General features: G+C 37.5%; 1 protein-coding gene across 1 annotated transcript; it reads left to right on the plus strand.

Annotated features, from left to right (window-relative positions):
- Positions 1 to 1,035: 1,035 nt before the first annotated feature.
- Positions 1,036 to 8,680, plus strand: LOC121963555 (leukocyte elastase inhibitor-like). Its single transcript, XM_042513842.1, has 7 exons — positions 1,036 to 1,276; positions 2,486 to 2,674; positions 4,463 to 4,600; positions 4,702 to 4,819; positions 4,920 to 5,062; positions 5,208 to 5,375; positions 8,033 to 8,680. Exons 1-7 carry the CDS (start codon positions 1,106 to 1,108, stop codon positions 8,438 to 8,440), a joined length of 1,335 nt encoding a protein of 444 aa, XP_042369776.1. The 5' UTR covers positions 1,036 to 1,105; the 3' UTR covers positions 8,441 to 8,680.
- The last annotated feature ends 5,357 nt before the right edge of the window (positions 8,681 to 14,037 follow it).

Raw genomic sequence — 14,037 nt, forward strand, 5'->3', positions numbered from 1 at the left:
GCTTCTGTCATGTTGTCGGTCTCATCATTGAGTGTAATGTACACGCTAGCATGTAGTATCTGATCTGTCATGCAGCCTGGGCTTTCCTGGAAGTTGAAACGCTTTGAGAGAACTTGTTTGCACTTGCCGTCTTGTGATTAATGTATGATCAACTTGCAAACTAGGAACACAGGTTCGCCAGACCTTCTGATTTTTTGTAGTAACAAAGTCATGAAAACACTTAGGGGAAATATAAAAGAGTGAATGTATACATTTTATTTAGGAAATGTAGAGGAGTAAAGTGAAAACTGACATAAATAAAAAGACTCAAGTAAATTACATATAATTAAATAAAACTCTTTAGAATAGTAACAAGGTATTAATACTTTACTACATTATTTATCTATTTCATGTTTATTTGTATAGGGACAAGTATATAGGATAAATCCGATGCCACATACCACTGCATTTATATCCTAAGCTAATTTGCAATGCCCGTCCCTAGATGGGCCTTGAATATTACACTGCTGCTTATAGAGTAACAAATATTAAAATCTGAAATTGTAATATAATATTGACTGTTTTTTGGCATTTCTGGATTTGGGATTTGATCAAACATGTAGACTATAATACACGGAGCTAATATTTACAGAAAAATATACTAATGCATGAATGAAATGTGAATTATTCTGCTTTTATGTTACATTTCTATTATATATTATATTGAAAGATGAACAGAGTTTGGTCTGCAGTTAGGCAGAAATGTTAGATGGGTGGGGTGTCGTGTGTGTGTGTGCGTGTGCGTGCGTGTGTGTGTGTGTGTGTGTGTGTGTGTGTGTGTTGGGGGGGGGGGTGGACTCTGTTTATACTAGTTACGGCCCTGCATCCATCCATGCAGTCATCTATAGTAAACAAATCTGAATCTAAAAGCGATTTAAATATTAAAACTTACAGCATGACGGTCGAGGTTGTGCAAACCTTTTGACAGCACAGTGTTGCTCCATTCATTGCCCTCCTCGGTAAGCTATAATAGCCTGTATTGTCACCGGGGCAGTGACTTATCGCCCAATCACGCGTCCCACCCACAGACTGCGATGACACACTGTTTGTGTTCTGTAGGCTATAAATGCGCAGCGGTGGGCTCCTGGATTTAACCACTGACCCTGCACTTTATCTTTTCCCTATTTCTTGGCGAGTTTGGGGGACCTTAGCTTGTGTTTACAGTTTGCTTTCTCTTTTCCACACGTTGAGCGCGTGCGAGCAGTGCGAGCTTCAGTCGTTGCGGGAGGACGATCAGGTAATGTAACTCTGTGGCTATTAGGCCTGAAACACACGCGCACTGCATACTCATTGTATGTGATGTCGCTTAATCCTGTTATTGCTGCTTTACGTATTAGTGATTTTGTCAAAGATGGACGTGTTCGAGTTTATTTCCGGGTACCTGAACACAGCCTTACAAGCTGACATGCAAGTACAGTCAGAGACAGCAGGAAAGTAGCCTACATTGTTTTGGCTATTAATTCGTTTAAATGTTTTACTTTGGTAGGTTAGAGGTTAAAACAGTTAAATATATTCTATTCTATCAGTTAAATACATCGTCTTTTTAAATTATGCAGACACCATCCAGAATAAGTCACCAAAATGCTGACTTTTGTCTGAGTTTAGATAGATAGATAGATGGGAAATTCTTTAAAACAGGAAAATTCAGATATGTACATGAGGATTTTGCAGGTGACGGTTGAAAATCCAGGTGACCACAATGTCGCTGGACTGCATGTGCACATAGTTAAATTGGAATCATTTAAGGGTGAAACAAGTGTCCCATTATCAATTGCTTTAATGTATTAACAAAAGGAGAAAAAAGGCTTCATAGGTGTATTGCAGAATTTGCCTTCAAGAGCATTTTTAAGATGTTTTCCTTTTCTATATGGCACAGTTATGAAGAAAAAAATCAAGTTAGGGTTGCTTGTAAATAAAAAAATATGTATTTATTTGCATTTTGCCTTCATTTGATAGCTGACAACAGAGATGGACAGAAAACAGGAGGAGAGATACATACAGTTACCTCCTAAATTTAAAGGTTGTGTGTGTGTACAGTAAAGAATCATATGCTGGCAGAAATGGAATGTAATATTTATAACTATGTTTTCAATGGTTTATACTCACCTGAAACTCAGAATAGTGGCCTTTTCATTGTTTCCGTTTACACTGGCTTTAGATAGGGCAATTTGCGTTTTAGCATCAGTCAGCAACAGTAGTTTTCTTACACACTTGACACACAGGAGAAGTTGGTTGCAGTCTGCAACTTCACAGCTAGATGACCTGTAGGATGCCATCTTACTGTGTTTTAAAGCATGAACTGTAAATGTTTTACCTTATAATGTATTTACGTTATAGTTTATTTCATATAAACGCTATCAGATGTGAAATATGTCTATGTATATCTTAAAATCTGTTTGAAATGTATTTGGCAATATTAAACTATAAACCAATTTGCTAATTCCAGGAAAACCATACATCATCAGTCATGGCCGCCATCAGCAGCTCAAACACATGTTTTGCCCTGGACCTGTTCCGCACCCTGAGCCAGGCAAACCCCACCGGGAACATCTTTGTCTCCCCGCTGAGCATCAGCTCAGCCCTGGCTATGGTTTACTTGGGGGCTAAAGGAGACACTGCTGCTCAGATGGCACAGGTCAGCACATTGTCTCTCTATGATTTCACCTGCTCCATCACCTGACTTCACTGCGCAACATCAGAAGCCCAGTTATAACGAGTAATATACATCATGAATTGCATGCAGTCATCCTGGCCTCTCTCCATAAAACTTTTTGTGAGCTCTGAAGTTCAGGCTGTTGGCCCAGGTGTGTATCCAGGTACAGACTGAAAGGTGTGTCATCAGACAGACGAGGTTTAATAACACTGTACTTTGACCTCTGAAGCAAGTAATGCACTGTTTGCTAAAGCAGAAGGTTGTAAAAACTGACAGTTGTACATTGAGTTGCAGTTTCAGTTCATTAAACCTTCTTTTGAAAGTACAGTAAATCCTCAGAGCTTTGTTCTTTGTTCTTTTATTTTGATTAATGACTTCTGTCAGGGAAGTATGTTAGCTTTGGCCAAATAGCATTATCTGCAGTGGCTCAGCCGGTTGATGACTGTTTGTGGTTGAATGATGCAGGCTTAATACACAAAGTACAACAGCATACAGAAACATGGAAATACACTGTATGGCCAGGCCGATAAAGCTACGTGTACATCACATCCATATGTGATGTCTGATTACAAAATAATGAGCATTAATTTGCTCCTATAATAGCTGTCATGTTCCTGGGAAGGCTTTTCACCTGACTTTGAAACCAGGTTGCAGAGATTTGATCCCGTTCACTGACAAGAGCATCAGTTAGTTTGATCAGTGGTTGGCAGTAAGGCCTGTTTCAGTTAATCTCAAAGGTGTGTGGTTAGGTCAGGGCTCTGTTCAGGCCAGTCAAGTTATTTCACACCCAAAGTTACAAAAAAACAAACAAAAAAGCTGTAAAATCTATCTATTCATTGGTTTGTGCATGGAGAAACAGACACGAAAGAACCTTCTACAAACCGACACAAAGTTGGAAGAATAATATTGTCTAAATTATAGTTATATAGTTGCATTAAGATTTGCCTTAAAGGGGAACACCCTTTAAATTTAGAATTAAAATTTGTTATTTCCATGGCCTAGAAAACTTGAATCAGTATTTATGAACATGAGCTACTCTCTCAAAACCAGAAACCAAAGAGGTCAGTCTCAAACTTGAGCTGGTCCATCAAATGCGCTTTGTTTTATTGTTATGTTCTCAGTTCTTGAACAGAAATGTACCCATATACTCAGAACATTCCCCTGGGTTCTTTTAGTGTCATCTATAGCATCTTTCACAATCCACTGTCAATGAAGCAGCTTCAGACTTTATACCCTATTTCATCATAAATTTGAGTATACTGTCTTACATGACATGAATAACATATATAATATTTGACAATGGGTGTCGGTCCTCTATAATTCTAATAGCTAGCTCATACCATAAAAAGTGTCCATATACTCAAAAGTAGCCAACAAAATGTATGGGGACATGTTTGTCTGCACACCTCTTAGTGTATGGGATGAAGAGCAGACACATTAATTTGACTATATTAAAATAACAGACAAAACTAATTATTGCAATTGAAGGCAACTAAAGGTCTCATAAAGATACAAAGCAGGAACATTTAAAGCTCACAGGAAGTGTAGCAACCACAGAAAGCATCACATAGGGCTGCACGTGTACAGCACAGAGGCTCAATGATTTTACACACCATCAAACCTGCAAAGTTAATGAACATTCTTGACAATTAACAGTTAAAGGTTATTTTTGAGAACAGTGTCCTGTGTTGCTTTCACCTTTTAGTTCATATTCTGTAATACACATTTTTGATCCCAGAATGAAGTCTATTGTTCCAATCTTGCACACAGGCCCTCTCATTCAGCTCTGGCGAAGGTGTCCACGCAGACTTTGCGGCACTGAACGCTGACATCAACTCGCCATCTGCGTCATACATCCTGAAACTAGCCAACCGTCTCTATGGAGAAAACACTGCCAACTTCCTCCCGGTGAGTTTCCAGTTTTCAGCTGTCACAGAGGTCACAGGTACTAAGATTGAATCAATAACTTTTTATGACTGAATTCAAAAGATGATGTCTGTTCACTGCAGAAATTCCTGGAAGCCACGCAGAAGTACTACCAGGCCGACCTGAAGGCTGTTGATTTCATCGGGGCTGCAGAGGCGTGCAGAGCAGAGATCAATAGCTGGGTTGAGCAGCAGACAGAAAGTGAGTCATCTTAATTTGACCAACTTGTACAGCTGTAATTTGATAGTGTTCTCTGTGAATCAGTGTTCAGTGGTTACCTTGTCTTTGTATTTGCTTTCAGATAAGATTAAAGATCTTCTGAAGCCAGGAACAGTCAGCTCTATGACGAGATTGGCTCTGGTTAACGCCATCTACTTCAAGGGAAACTGGAAGCATCGCTTTGATGTAGCAAATACCAAAGAGATGACTTTTAAAGTCAACCAGGTGAAGTTTGCAAATGTATGGACATTAGTGTGAATACAGAAAACAATTGAACTCAACTGAAGAGGAACAGAACATCTCCAGAAACCAAAGTCAGATTTTGTAGCTTGATACAACACCCTGAGATTTTGTGTTTCTTGTGCATCAGAGTGAGACCAAGCAGGTCCAGATGATGTACCAGATGAAGAAGCTGCCCTACAACTACATTGTTGAGCACAGTCTGCAGATCCTGGAGCTGCCGTATATAGATGAGGAGCTCAGCATGTTCATCCTGCTGCCTGAGGAGTCCGCTGATGGCTCTGACCCTCTGCTGAAGGTACTCAACCTAGACACAAGACCAAGGCTGACTAGGCTTTCAAGGGATGTAATAAAAGCTGTGGTGAATAAAAAATACACAATTTGCACTCTTGGAAAAGTATAAAGTATAGAATCTATATAACTAATGGCATAAAGACTAATCGTTTTGAAATCAGCCATGATTTCAAATATTTCATCCCATTTACAATAAAAAAAAAATTATCTTGTCTTATCCTAAACAAAAACTGCACTTTCAAATACATCCTACTTAATGTGTATTATATGAAAAGTTAGATTGGCCCTCTTTGGCAACAGGAAAATCGCTTTATACATAAAGGTCTCCTCTCAAATTTAAAACCATCAAGATTGTTTAATCCTAGTCAGGTAAATCCTGAACTATCACTACTTTGTACCTTATATGGAATGAACTGAATGTCTGCTTCTTACTCAGGTCTTTCTCAGTGGTTGATCTCAGTGGACCTCATTCACCAATATCTTCCCAAGTTTTTTAAGTTATTTTTTTATTCTTGATAAGGTCCTTAAAAAGGTCTACTTCAGATTCACAAAGTGCTCTTGTACTACAGAATGGTTCACACCTGTGTGTTCATTATGATAAATACCATTGTTCTTGTGTATTGAACATGCATGCCAGATTATCCTGAATAGCAAAGTTAAACTCCCCAGCAATCCCCTTAAAAGGGCATAACACTGCACGGCGGTGTGCACACACAGAAACTGAAGAAGAACTAGAAGAACAAAAGGAAGCAGAAAAGCGTAACGCATTAATTCAAGAATGACCAAATAAAAGTGTAAGGAGGGTAGTGTACTGGACTTCAAAAGGAAAAGTGAACACCATATGAACCGTCATATTTTGCTTTATGTCTATACCCAGTACTAGATGTAAAATAATAATAGATGCTTGGGAGGATCTTACCTGTTCACAGGACCCTGTATCTGAAGATGGGCGCACATCTTATGAAGTAAAAAAAAAAAATTATTATTGTATGGCATGGCTCCTAATTAACCATGTTATTTTAAAAGACCATAATGCTTTGTTAGATAATGAAATAATTTAACTTTCTTTACAAATGATCTTAGATATTCTCTGAGATTAAAGTGGTAAATTTATGAGAAAAAAAAATCAAATATACTAAGAGAGAGTCAGATGACACAGTGTAGAGTAGTAGTAAGAGAAGCTGGGTGAGTGAGTTAGGTACAAGATTTTCCCACAGGAGCCTGAAGGTTTAGTCCTGCATGAGTTAATGTTGTCTTATTCTTTTTAGACTTAATTCACTTAGTATTTTTTCCCCCAGTTTTCAGGATGTATAAAGACACTGAATGCACACTGTGTGCATAAACTAAATAGACCTGTTTTTGATAACGTCATATTTCAATGTTGTTAAGACAACCAGGAATATACTCCCAGGGTGTAAATAGCATTGTTGGTTATGGACACCACAGTGCTTGCCTTTGTCATGATGCTACAAACACGCAGGTGTAAAAAGCCAAATTGGCTATTCCATACCAGATACCAATAGCTTTGTTAGCAGCAAACACCTGGGTGAAAATAGCATTTTCCTAAAAATATTATTTTAATTTAAATCCTATTTTATTATTCAACTTCAGAATTGAAGAAAACACAAACTAATTATTAGGCAAAAATATGTCAACAATCAAATGTGTACGTGGTATCTTGAATTTGTGTAGATTCTGTTACCTAGAAAAAAATCTCTTACTACAAAAAAAAAAACAAACAATGGTGAATGTCAGAATCTTTGTGAAAACTGTATATTTGGGATTTAAGAAGAATTTCTTCTTCTTCTTTATTTTTTTTAACTTAAATTTTAATATTTTCGATACGTTAAGTACATAAAAAACATAGATAATTTTAAAGAGACGGAAAAAAACATGGGTATAGTCAGGCACCATCTCCTGGTGATTGCCTTCTTAGTTGCTTCCAGTTGATGGTTGCTGCTGTTAGAATTTTGAACAGACATCGGTCTTCATGTTAGACATTGTTCCTTAACCCTTTGAAACCTGGATCAACATGACTTTTCTTGTGCATCTTTCAGATGCATTTCACAAGTATTTAAACCTTGGAATCATGAGCAAATTGGTGTGATTGCTTCTAAAATGTGGGAAAAAAGACAGTGAGCAACTTGGTAGAAATTGTTCCACAAATTGCAAGAAATTAGTAGATTTAAATTTTTTGTTTTTAAAGCTAGGGAAAAAATTCTTGGAAAAATGTCAAGAAAAAAAGAAAAAAGCTTGGGAAAATATTTTTTTATAATTATCATAATTACATATTTCAAATTATTTTACAGAATTATTATGTATTATATAAAATCTTTTTATTTGTTCTTTCTTTCTTTTTTTTCCAATCTATTTTTTCTAAGTACTAAAAACATATTCAAATTTTTGGGGTCATTTCTTTCATTCCTTAATGCCTTCTGGCCATGTTCCTGAAAGAATTCAAGCCAGTTTTTTTTTTTTTTAGGTTTCAAACAGTTCTTAAAAACTGTTGGTGAATAAGACCCAAGAGACCACTAGAATAATAAAAGACAACAGCAGCTCTGATGATTACAGAATTTAACAAGCACCAACAAGTTTTCACCTATAACCTCCTTATATAAATATGTACCAGAGATGAAACACAATATGCGTGTTTTGTTCCAGCTGGAGAATGAGTTAACACGGGAGAAGCTGGACGAATGGACCAACAGGGAAAGCATGGACGTCCACTCAGAAGTCCTCATTCATCTGCCCAAGTTCAAGCTGGAGGAGGACTACGAGCTGAACGAGCCTCTGGCCAAACTGGGCATGTGCGACGTGTTCAGCGGGGCGAAAGCCGATTTGTCTGGCATGAATGGCGAAGGAGGACTCTTCCTGTCTACGGTGGCCCACAAGGCCTTTGTGGAGGTGAACGAGGAGGGCACAGAGGCAGCTGCAGCCACAGCAGGCATGGTAGCCTTCTGTATGTTGAGGGAGGAACACTTCACAGCAGACCACCCCTTCCTCTTCTTCATCAGGCACAATAAGACCAAGTCCATCCTCTTCTTCGGCAGGTTCTCGTCTCCTCAGTAGACACAACCAGCAGAAGATGATGTTGGGCCAATTTAAATAAAAAATATGCAAAATCCTTGAGATGAAGGTTTTATTTTCTGTGATGTTTTTCTTAATGTAGAAATGTATTTTTACTGCCCTTGCACTGACATCACAGATTTAGCTGTTCAAGTGTTCTTGGTTGAAGTTATGCATTATAATACTGCAGTGAAGTTAAGTGAAATAAAGCAGCAGACTTTGGGATTTTAAACATTGGTAAAATGGTTACAGTCTGAGTTTTTATAAAGAATCTTTCTTCAGTTGAAAGTCATTTGATGAAATATGTTCACAGTGATTTCTGTGGTGTGTGGAGTTTCAAAGGAACTGAGATATCTTCAAAAACAAATAGCTGAATTCACCATAGTTGTATCGGAGTGGTGGCAAAAATCTCATATTTCATAACCTTAGCAGCCAAATTAACACTCAATTTTCAAAGACTAATACATATTTTAGAATTTGTCAATATTGAAAAAGTAAAGAAAAATGAATATTTATGATATAATATATTTATAATAGTGGTGTAGTGTGCATTACTGCTTTGATGTGGAATCTGTGAGACATGTTTTATCGCCAATCCTTACAGCTTATTACACTTTTTACAGTCATTTGATATTGCTGTTGGATAACTCCTGGTAGCTGTGAAAAAACATTTTGAAACATGTGAGTCAAACACTCAACTGAAACCAGTACAGATAAAGTTCAGATAAAATCCTGAGGCAGGACTCAGGCCAAAACAAATGAAAAGTCAGCAGTAAACTAAGCAAAAACTGAGGGGATTCTGTATATCCTGTTAACTCTAGGTGACCTCTGTGTGTCTGTACATCTCCATTTGTCCACTGAGAGGTACTAATAACTAACTATAATGTGTTCCTGAGACATATTGTGGCAAAAAAATCCATTAATTAAATTGAGTGGTTGGGACCTTAACTATTAATGACATACTGTATATAGATACAGCCGTCTAGGTAAAATACATACTATTATAACTGAATTTTGCACTAAATCATTGTCAACCAGTTACTAAAGTCCTCTTTAATTTTCTTGTTTACACCTTCAATTATTAAAAAAACAGAAGGCTCTCAAAAACAGCTGTCAATCTAGTGAGGGGATGTGCAATAACATCCACACAAGAGACTCTTTTATGTTCAATAATAGTTTAATACCTATATTTATTAACCAATTTGCACTGTTAGATTTGTACTGTTTTTATCCTTGCTTAATCATAGATTTTTAAAAAATATATATTTTATTTATTTGTTGTTTCTGCTTGTTTTTGTTTCTTTCTCTCTCAAGAGTGAAAATAAACCTGAATCCTGAATCTTGAAAGGGAAGCAACATAAAACCCTGATGTTTAAATTAAAACAAAGTTATTCATTTAACCAAGAGAAATACAGATTATTGTGTACAAAAAAAGAGAGGCAAAATTATATTGTGAAAAATTAAAGAAATAATTATTAAAAACAGAAGGCTATAAAAAAAACAGCTGTCAAACTTATCTGGTGAAAGCAACAGTGGAAATGAAAAGCAAACTATCCTGCAGTTTGGGGTAAACCACAGCACAAACTAAAAAGCACCCCTAAAAAGTTGTGGATGTTAACAAGGAGCTAACTTCATCAAGTGTGATCTGTAATTGAAAACTAAATCTTAAACTCAATACCAAAAAGTGAACTAGTGCCTCAGTCAACAGTATGAGTATAAAGTATTTCTCACATTGTTAATAAAATATGATCAAACAGACAATTGTATGGGGCATGCTGGTAGTGTAAACGCATCAAACAACATCAGTGTTCTGGGCTGCTCAGTGCTTTATACTGTTGGTGAGCCTCCTCCATTGCACTCAGCTGATTGGCTGAGTCGAGGCCAAACACTTTGCTCCAATCAGAATCTCACTGTCCCAGCTTTAGAGGAGGCACCAATCAAGGGCAGGTGCTGGCACATCGTGATTTGCATGAAATAGCTTCAAAACACAAGGTTATCAATTAAGTGATGGGGTAGATTGTGGCTGGAGAAAAGATTTGCGACCCAACAGTTCACCAGGACAATGCATCAACCAAACTGCCAGATATATGATTGGTAAGTGATCTGATATATCCCTAATTCCAGTAGTAGTTCAGAATCCAATGTCTATCATTTATAAAAAGTTTTAAAAAATAGTATATTTGTGAATACACTAAAGGTAACAACTCATATTAGATGTGACATGTAACCGAGGATTTCCTGCCCTTTCCCCGACAAGGCAATGTCACACTGTGTCACTGACCCGCTATCTTACTAGACATAATCCCAATCATATTAAATTTGTTCTTACTAAGAGTGTGAAAACTACCAGACAATAAAGCAGAACGTTTGAAAACTATCTAGGAATGAATGATAAAAGAGATTCTGAAGCTCCTTCATTAACTATTATCACTGTAATGCTTTCCTGTGAATGACACTTAGCTTATATTTATGTTACATGACATTAAAAAAAAAAAAATCAAATACTGTTCCAAGACATTTAAATGAGCTGACAATTTTATACAGTCAACACTTACAGCTCTGGGTTTTTTACCAAAAAAAAAGCAAAAAAACAAAAGGAACCATTTGACCATCTGACCATCTGGTGCCATCCCATCTGGAATTTCTGTTACTTTGTGAAAATTATTTTTTTTCTTCGGTGAAATACATACTTTTTCAAAAGAGAACATTGCTATGGTTCCAGTTTGTGTGGACTCTACAACCTAAATATGAAGGGTTTTTATATCAAATAAGTTTTCTGGGTGTATGACAATTGCACCCTGAAACTTTCTAATTTATTCTGGACCGATTTCCTTCAAAACTAATAATAAAGATAATGATAATAATGATAATAATCATAGGTTATCACCATGTGTTCTTTGGACGTAACTATTTTCTTTGGATGACCAACATATAACCCTAGACAAAATAGCAATATTTGAACCGGCAAACTTCTTTTTTTTGGCTACAGGCTCCAAACGAGAAGTCATTAGTGCCTTTTGCCTGATTATTCATCAAACAAAGCATTCAATATAACACATGACTGTAGTGCAACTTTTCAGCAACAGACATACAAACATAATATATATATTATATATATTATTATATATTTTTTGTGTATTTTATTTAATTTTTTGAATAAATTCTGAATTTATGAAGACCCAATTATATTTTTGTTGCTGAGGGTGTTTGACTGGGCCTGGTAGACCCAGATTAGCAACAGGTGCCCAGCCCAAGCTCTCTAAGAAGACGAGGAACAACTCCATCCAATGACCTTCACGGACATGGGAAGAAACCTTGGGAAAGGCAATTCAAAGAGAGATCCCCTCTCCCCGGATGGCTGGGTGTGTGTGCACACATTAGTAATTGCATTGTGATGACCAATTTTACACCGGAAACTCACTTTCTGAGTGTAAAGTCAAGTCTTACCCCCCAAAAAGTCACTCTCTGGGATTTATGACCAACGACTATGATTAATTCTCACAACACAACAAGAACTAATGCGTGCGTAGGTGTTTCTTCTTATGGACACAGTTGTTAGAGCATTTTGATGGTACTTAAATACTTACACATAATAGGCATATAATGGGAGGTATCCATCATCTCTGGAGCCTCTGGTGCCATTGTCACTGGCACAGTCCATGCGGTGGAGTATCCTGCCATGTAGCATTTTGCTGGGATGGGGATGCTCGGTGAGGTATCCATCATCTCCACGGCCTCTGCCATCCTCACTTTCTGTGTCTTCTTTATTTTGGCTTTATTTTCTCTACAATGACCCTGGAATGACCAGCACCAAAGGTTCTCCTCTTGGGAATCTTCTTTTGGTCCAGTCTGATCTTCTTTTCTTCTGGAATAGGGTTGTATAGCCTTCTGATGCTGAGTGAATTAGCATCCTCCCTCTTCCTTTTATTGGAAGGTGTTGGATCGTAGGCTGGCTGGCTGTCTGCGGTCCATCTGAGTGTGGCATTATTGATGTAGTGATACATGCCATCACTTTGCTTCGGGAATGATAGGAAGCTTGTTCCAAACATCTTAGAGCAACAGTTGAGCACTAGGTGTCCTTCTGCGTCTGCCCAAAAATAGAAGTTTGCTGATTGAAATATTGCTATTTTGTCTAGGGTTATATATTGGTCACCCAAAGAAAATAATTATGTCCAAAGAACACATGATGATGATCTATGATTATTATTATAATAATTATTATTACCATTATTTTTAGCTTCGAAGGAAATCAGTTTAGTATAAATTAGAAAGTTTCAGGATGCAATTCTCATACACCCAGAAAACTTTTAAACTTATTAGATATAAAAATCCTTAATATTTAAGTTGTATAGTCCACACAAACTGGAACCTTAGCAATGTTATTTTAGAATAAGGTCTTGAATATGAATATGTATTTCACTGAGTGAAAAAAAAGATTTTGTCATGGCAGAAAGTGGTGGTTCAAAGAGAAATCAGATGGTCGAGACACAGGTATCAGATGGTGAATCTCTTGATTCACAGCGGCCCTACTAACAGCGCAGATCAGTTGACAATTCTTCTTCCCGTTTTCCAGATTGTGACATATTCTTTTATACCCACAAATGTTTGTGTGTTCAACATTTGTGTGACCATTTGTTTGGACAGTTTCTCTTAACATTTCAGCAAGATTAATTTCCAATGAAGGAAACATCAGGGCTCCCCCTTAACTTGGACTCCAACCAACTATCTCCACTTACTATGTGTGTGTGATGTACTTTGCCTTTTCCCGGCATAATCTAGCCCCAACATGCTTGCCTTTTTCCCAGAATGTAAGATGTTTTTCCCTACTCATGTTCTTGGCTTCTTCCTATCTTTGTTTGTCACCAGTCCAGGTCACAGTGACCCGGCGCTCACTTACTGGCGACCAAACAGGGACGTAACCTGCCTTGAATGTTTGACCCTATCATTCTCCTACAATTTTCACAAACAACAGAAATTCAAGATGGGATGGCACCAAATGGCCAAATGGTTCCTTTTGTTTTTGTTTTTTTTTGTTAAAAAACCCAGAGCTGTTAGCGTTGAATGTATAAAATTGTCAATTAATTTAAATGTCTTGGAACAGTATTTGATAAGCAACTTTATTACCACCAAGCTACAAGAATTGAACACAATGGACCATCCTTCATCTCAAATATCCACCCTAGCCGTAAAAACCCTGCCCCCACCCAAACCATCCAACCCAAGTAAAACAGACAGAGTAGCACCAGTACAGAATACAAAATCAAAAACCCCAACCCAGCCACCCACTTACCCTCCAGTCCCTCCAACAACAGAAAATATTGATAACCTGATCATCAAGCACATCTTTGACCACCTCAACCATTTGTACAGCGAACTCACCAAAAACACCAGATCCACCCCCCTCAATAACGCTGTCACACATATGCAATCCTCCCTTAGCACCATGGAACAGATTCTTCTCAAAGGAACAGGACCCTCACAACCCCCTCCCACCACTCTCTGCCAGCTTCTCAGAGACTGTCACCTCAAACATGCAAAAATACACAGCGCTGAACTCTGGCACAAGAAAACGTCCAAGAAGAGAATCATCAGAACAACAA

This window comes from Plectropomus leopardus, chromosome 3, assembly GCF_008729295.1.
Source record: "Plectropomus leopardus isolate mb chromosome 3, YSFRI_Pleo_2.0, whole genome shotgun sequence".
In the NCBI taxonomy this organism is placed as follows: Eukaryota; Metazoa; Chordata; class Actinopteri; order Perciformes; family Serranidae; genus Plectropomus; species Plectropomus leopardus.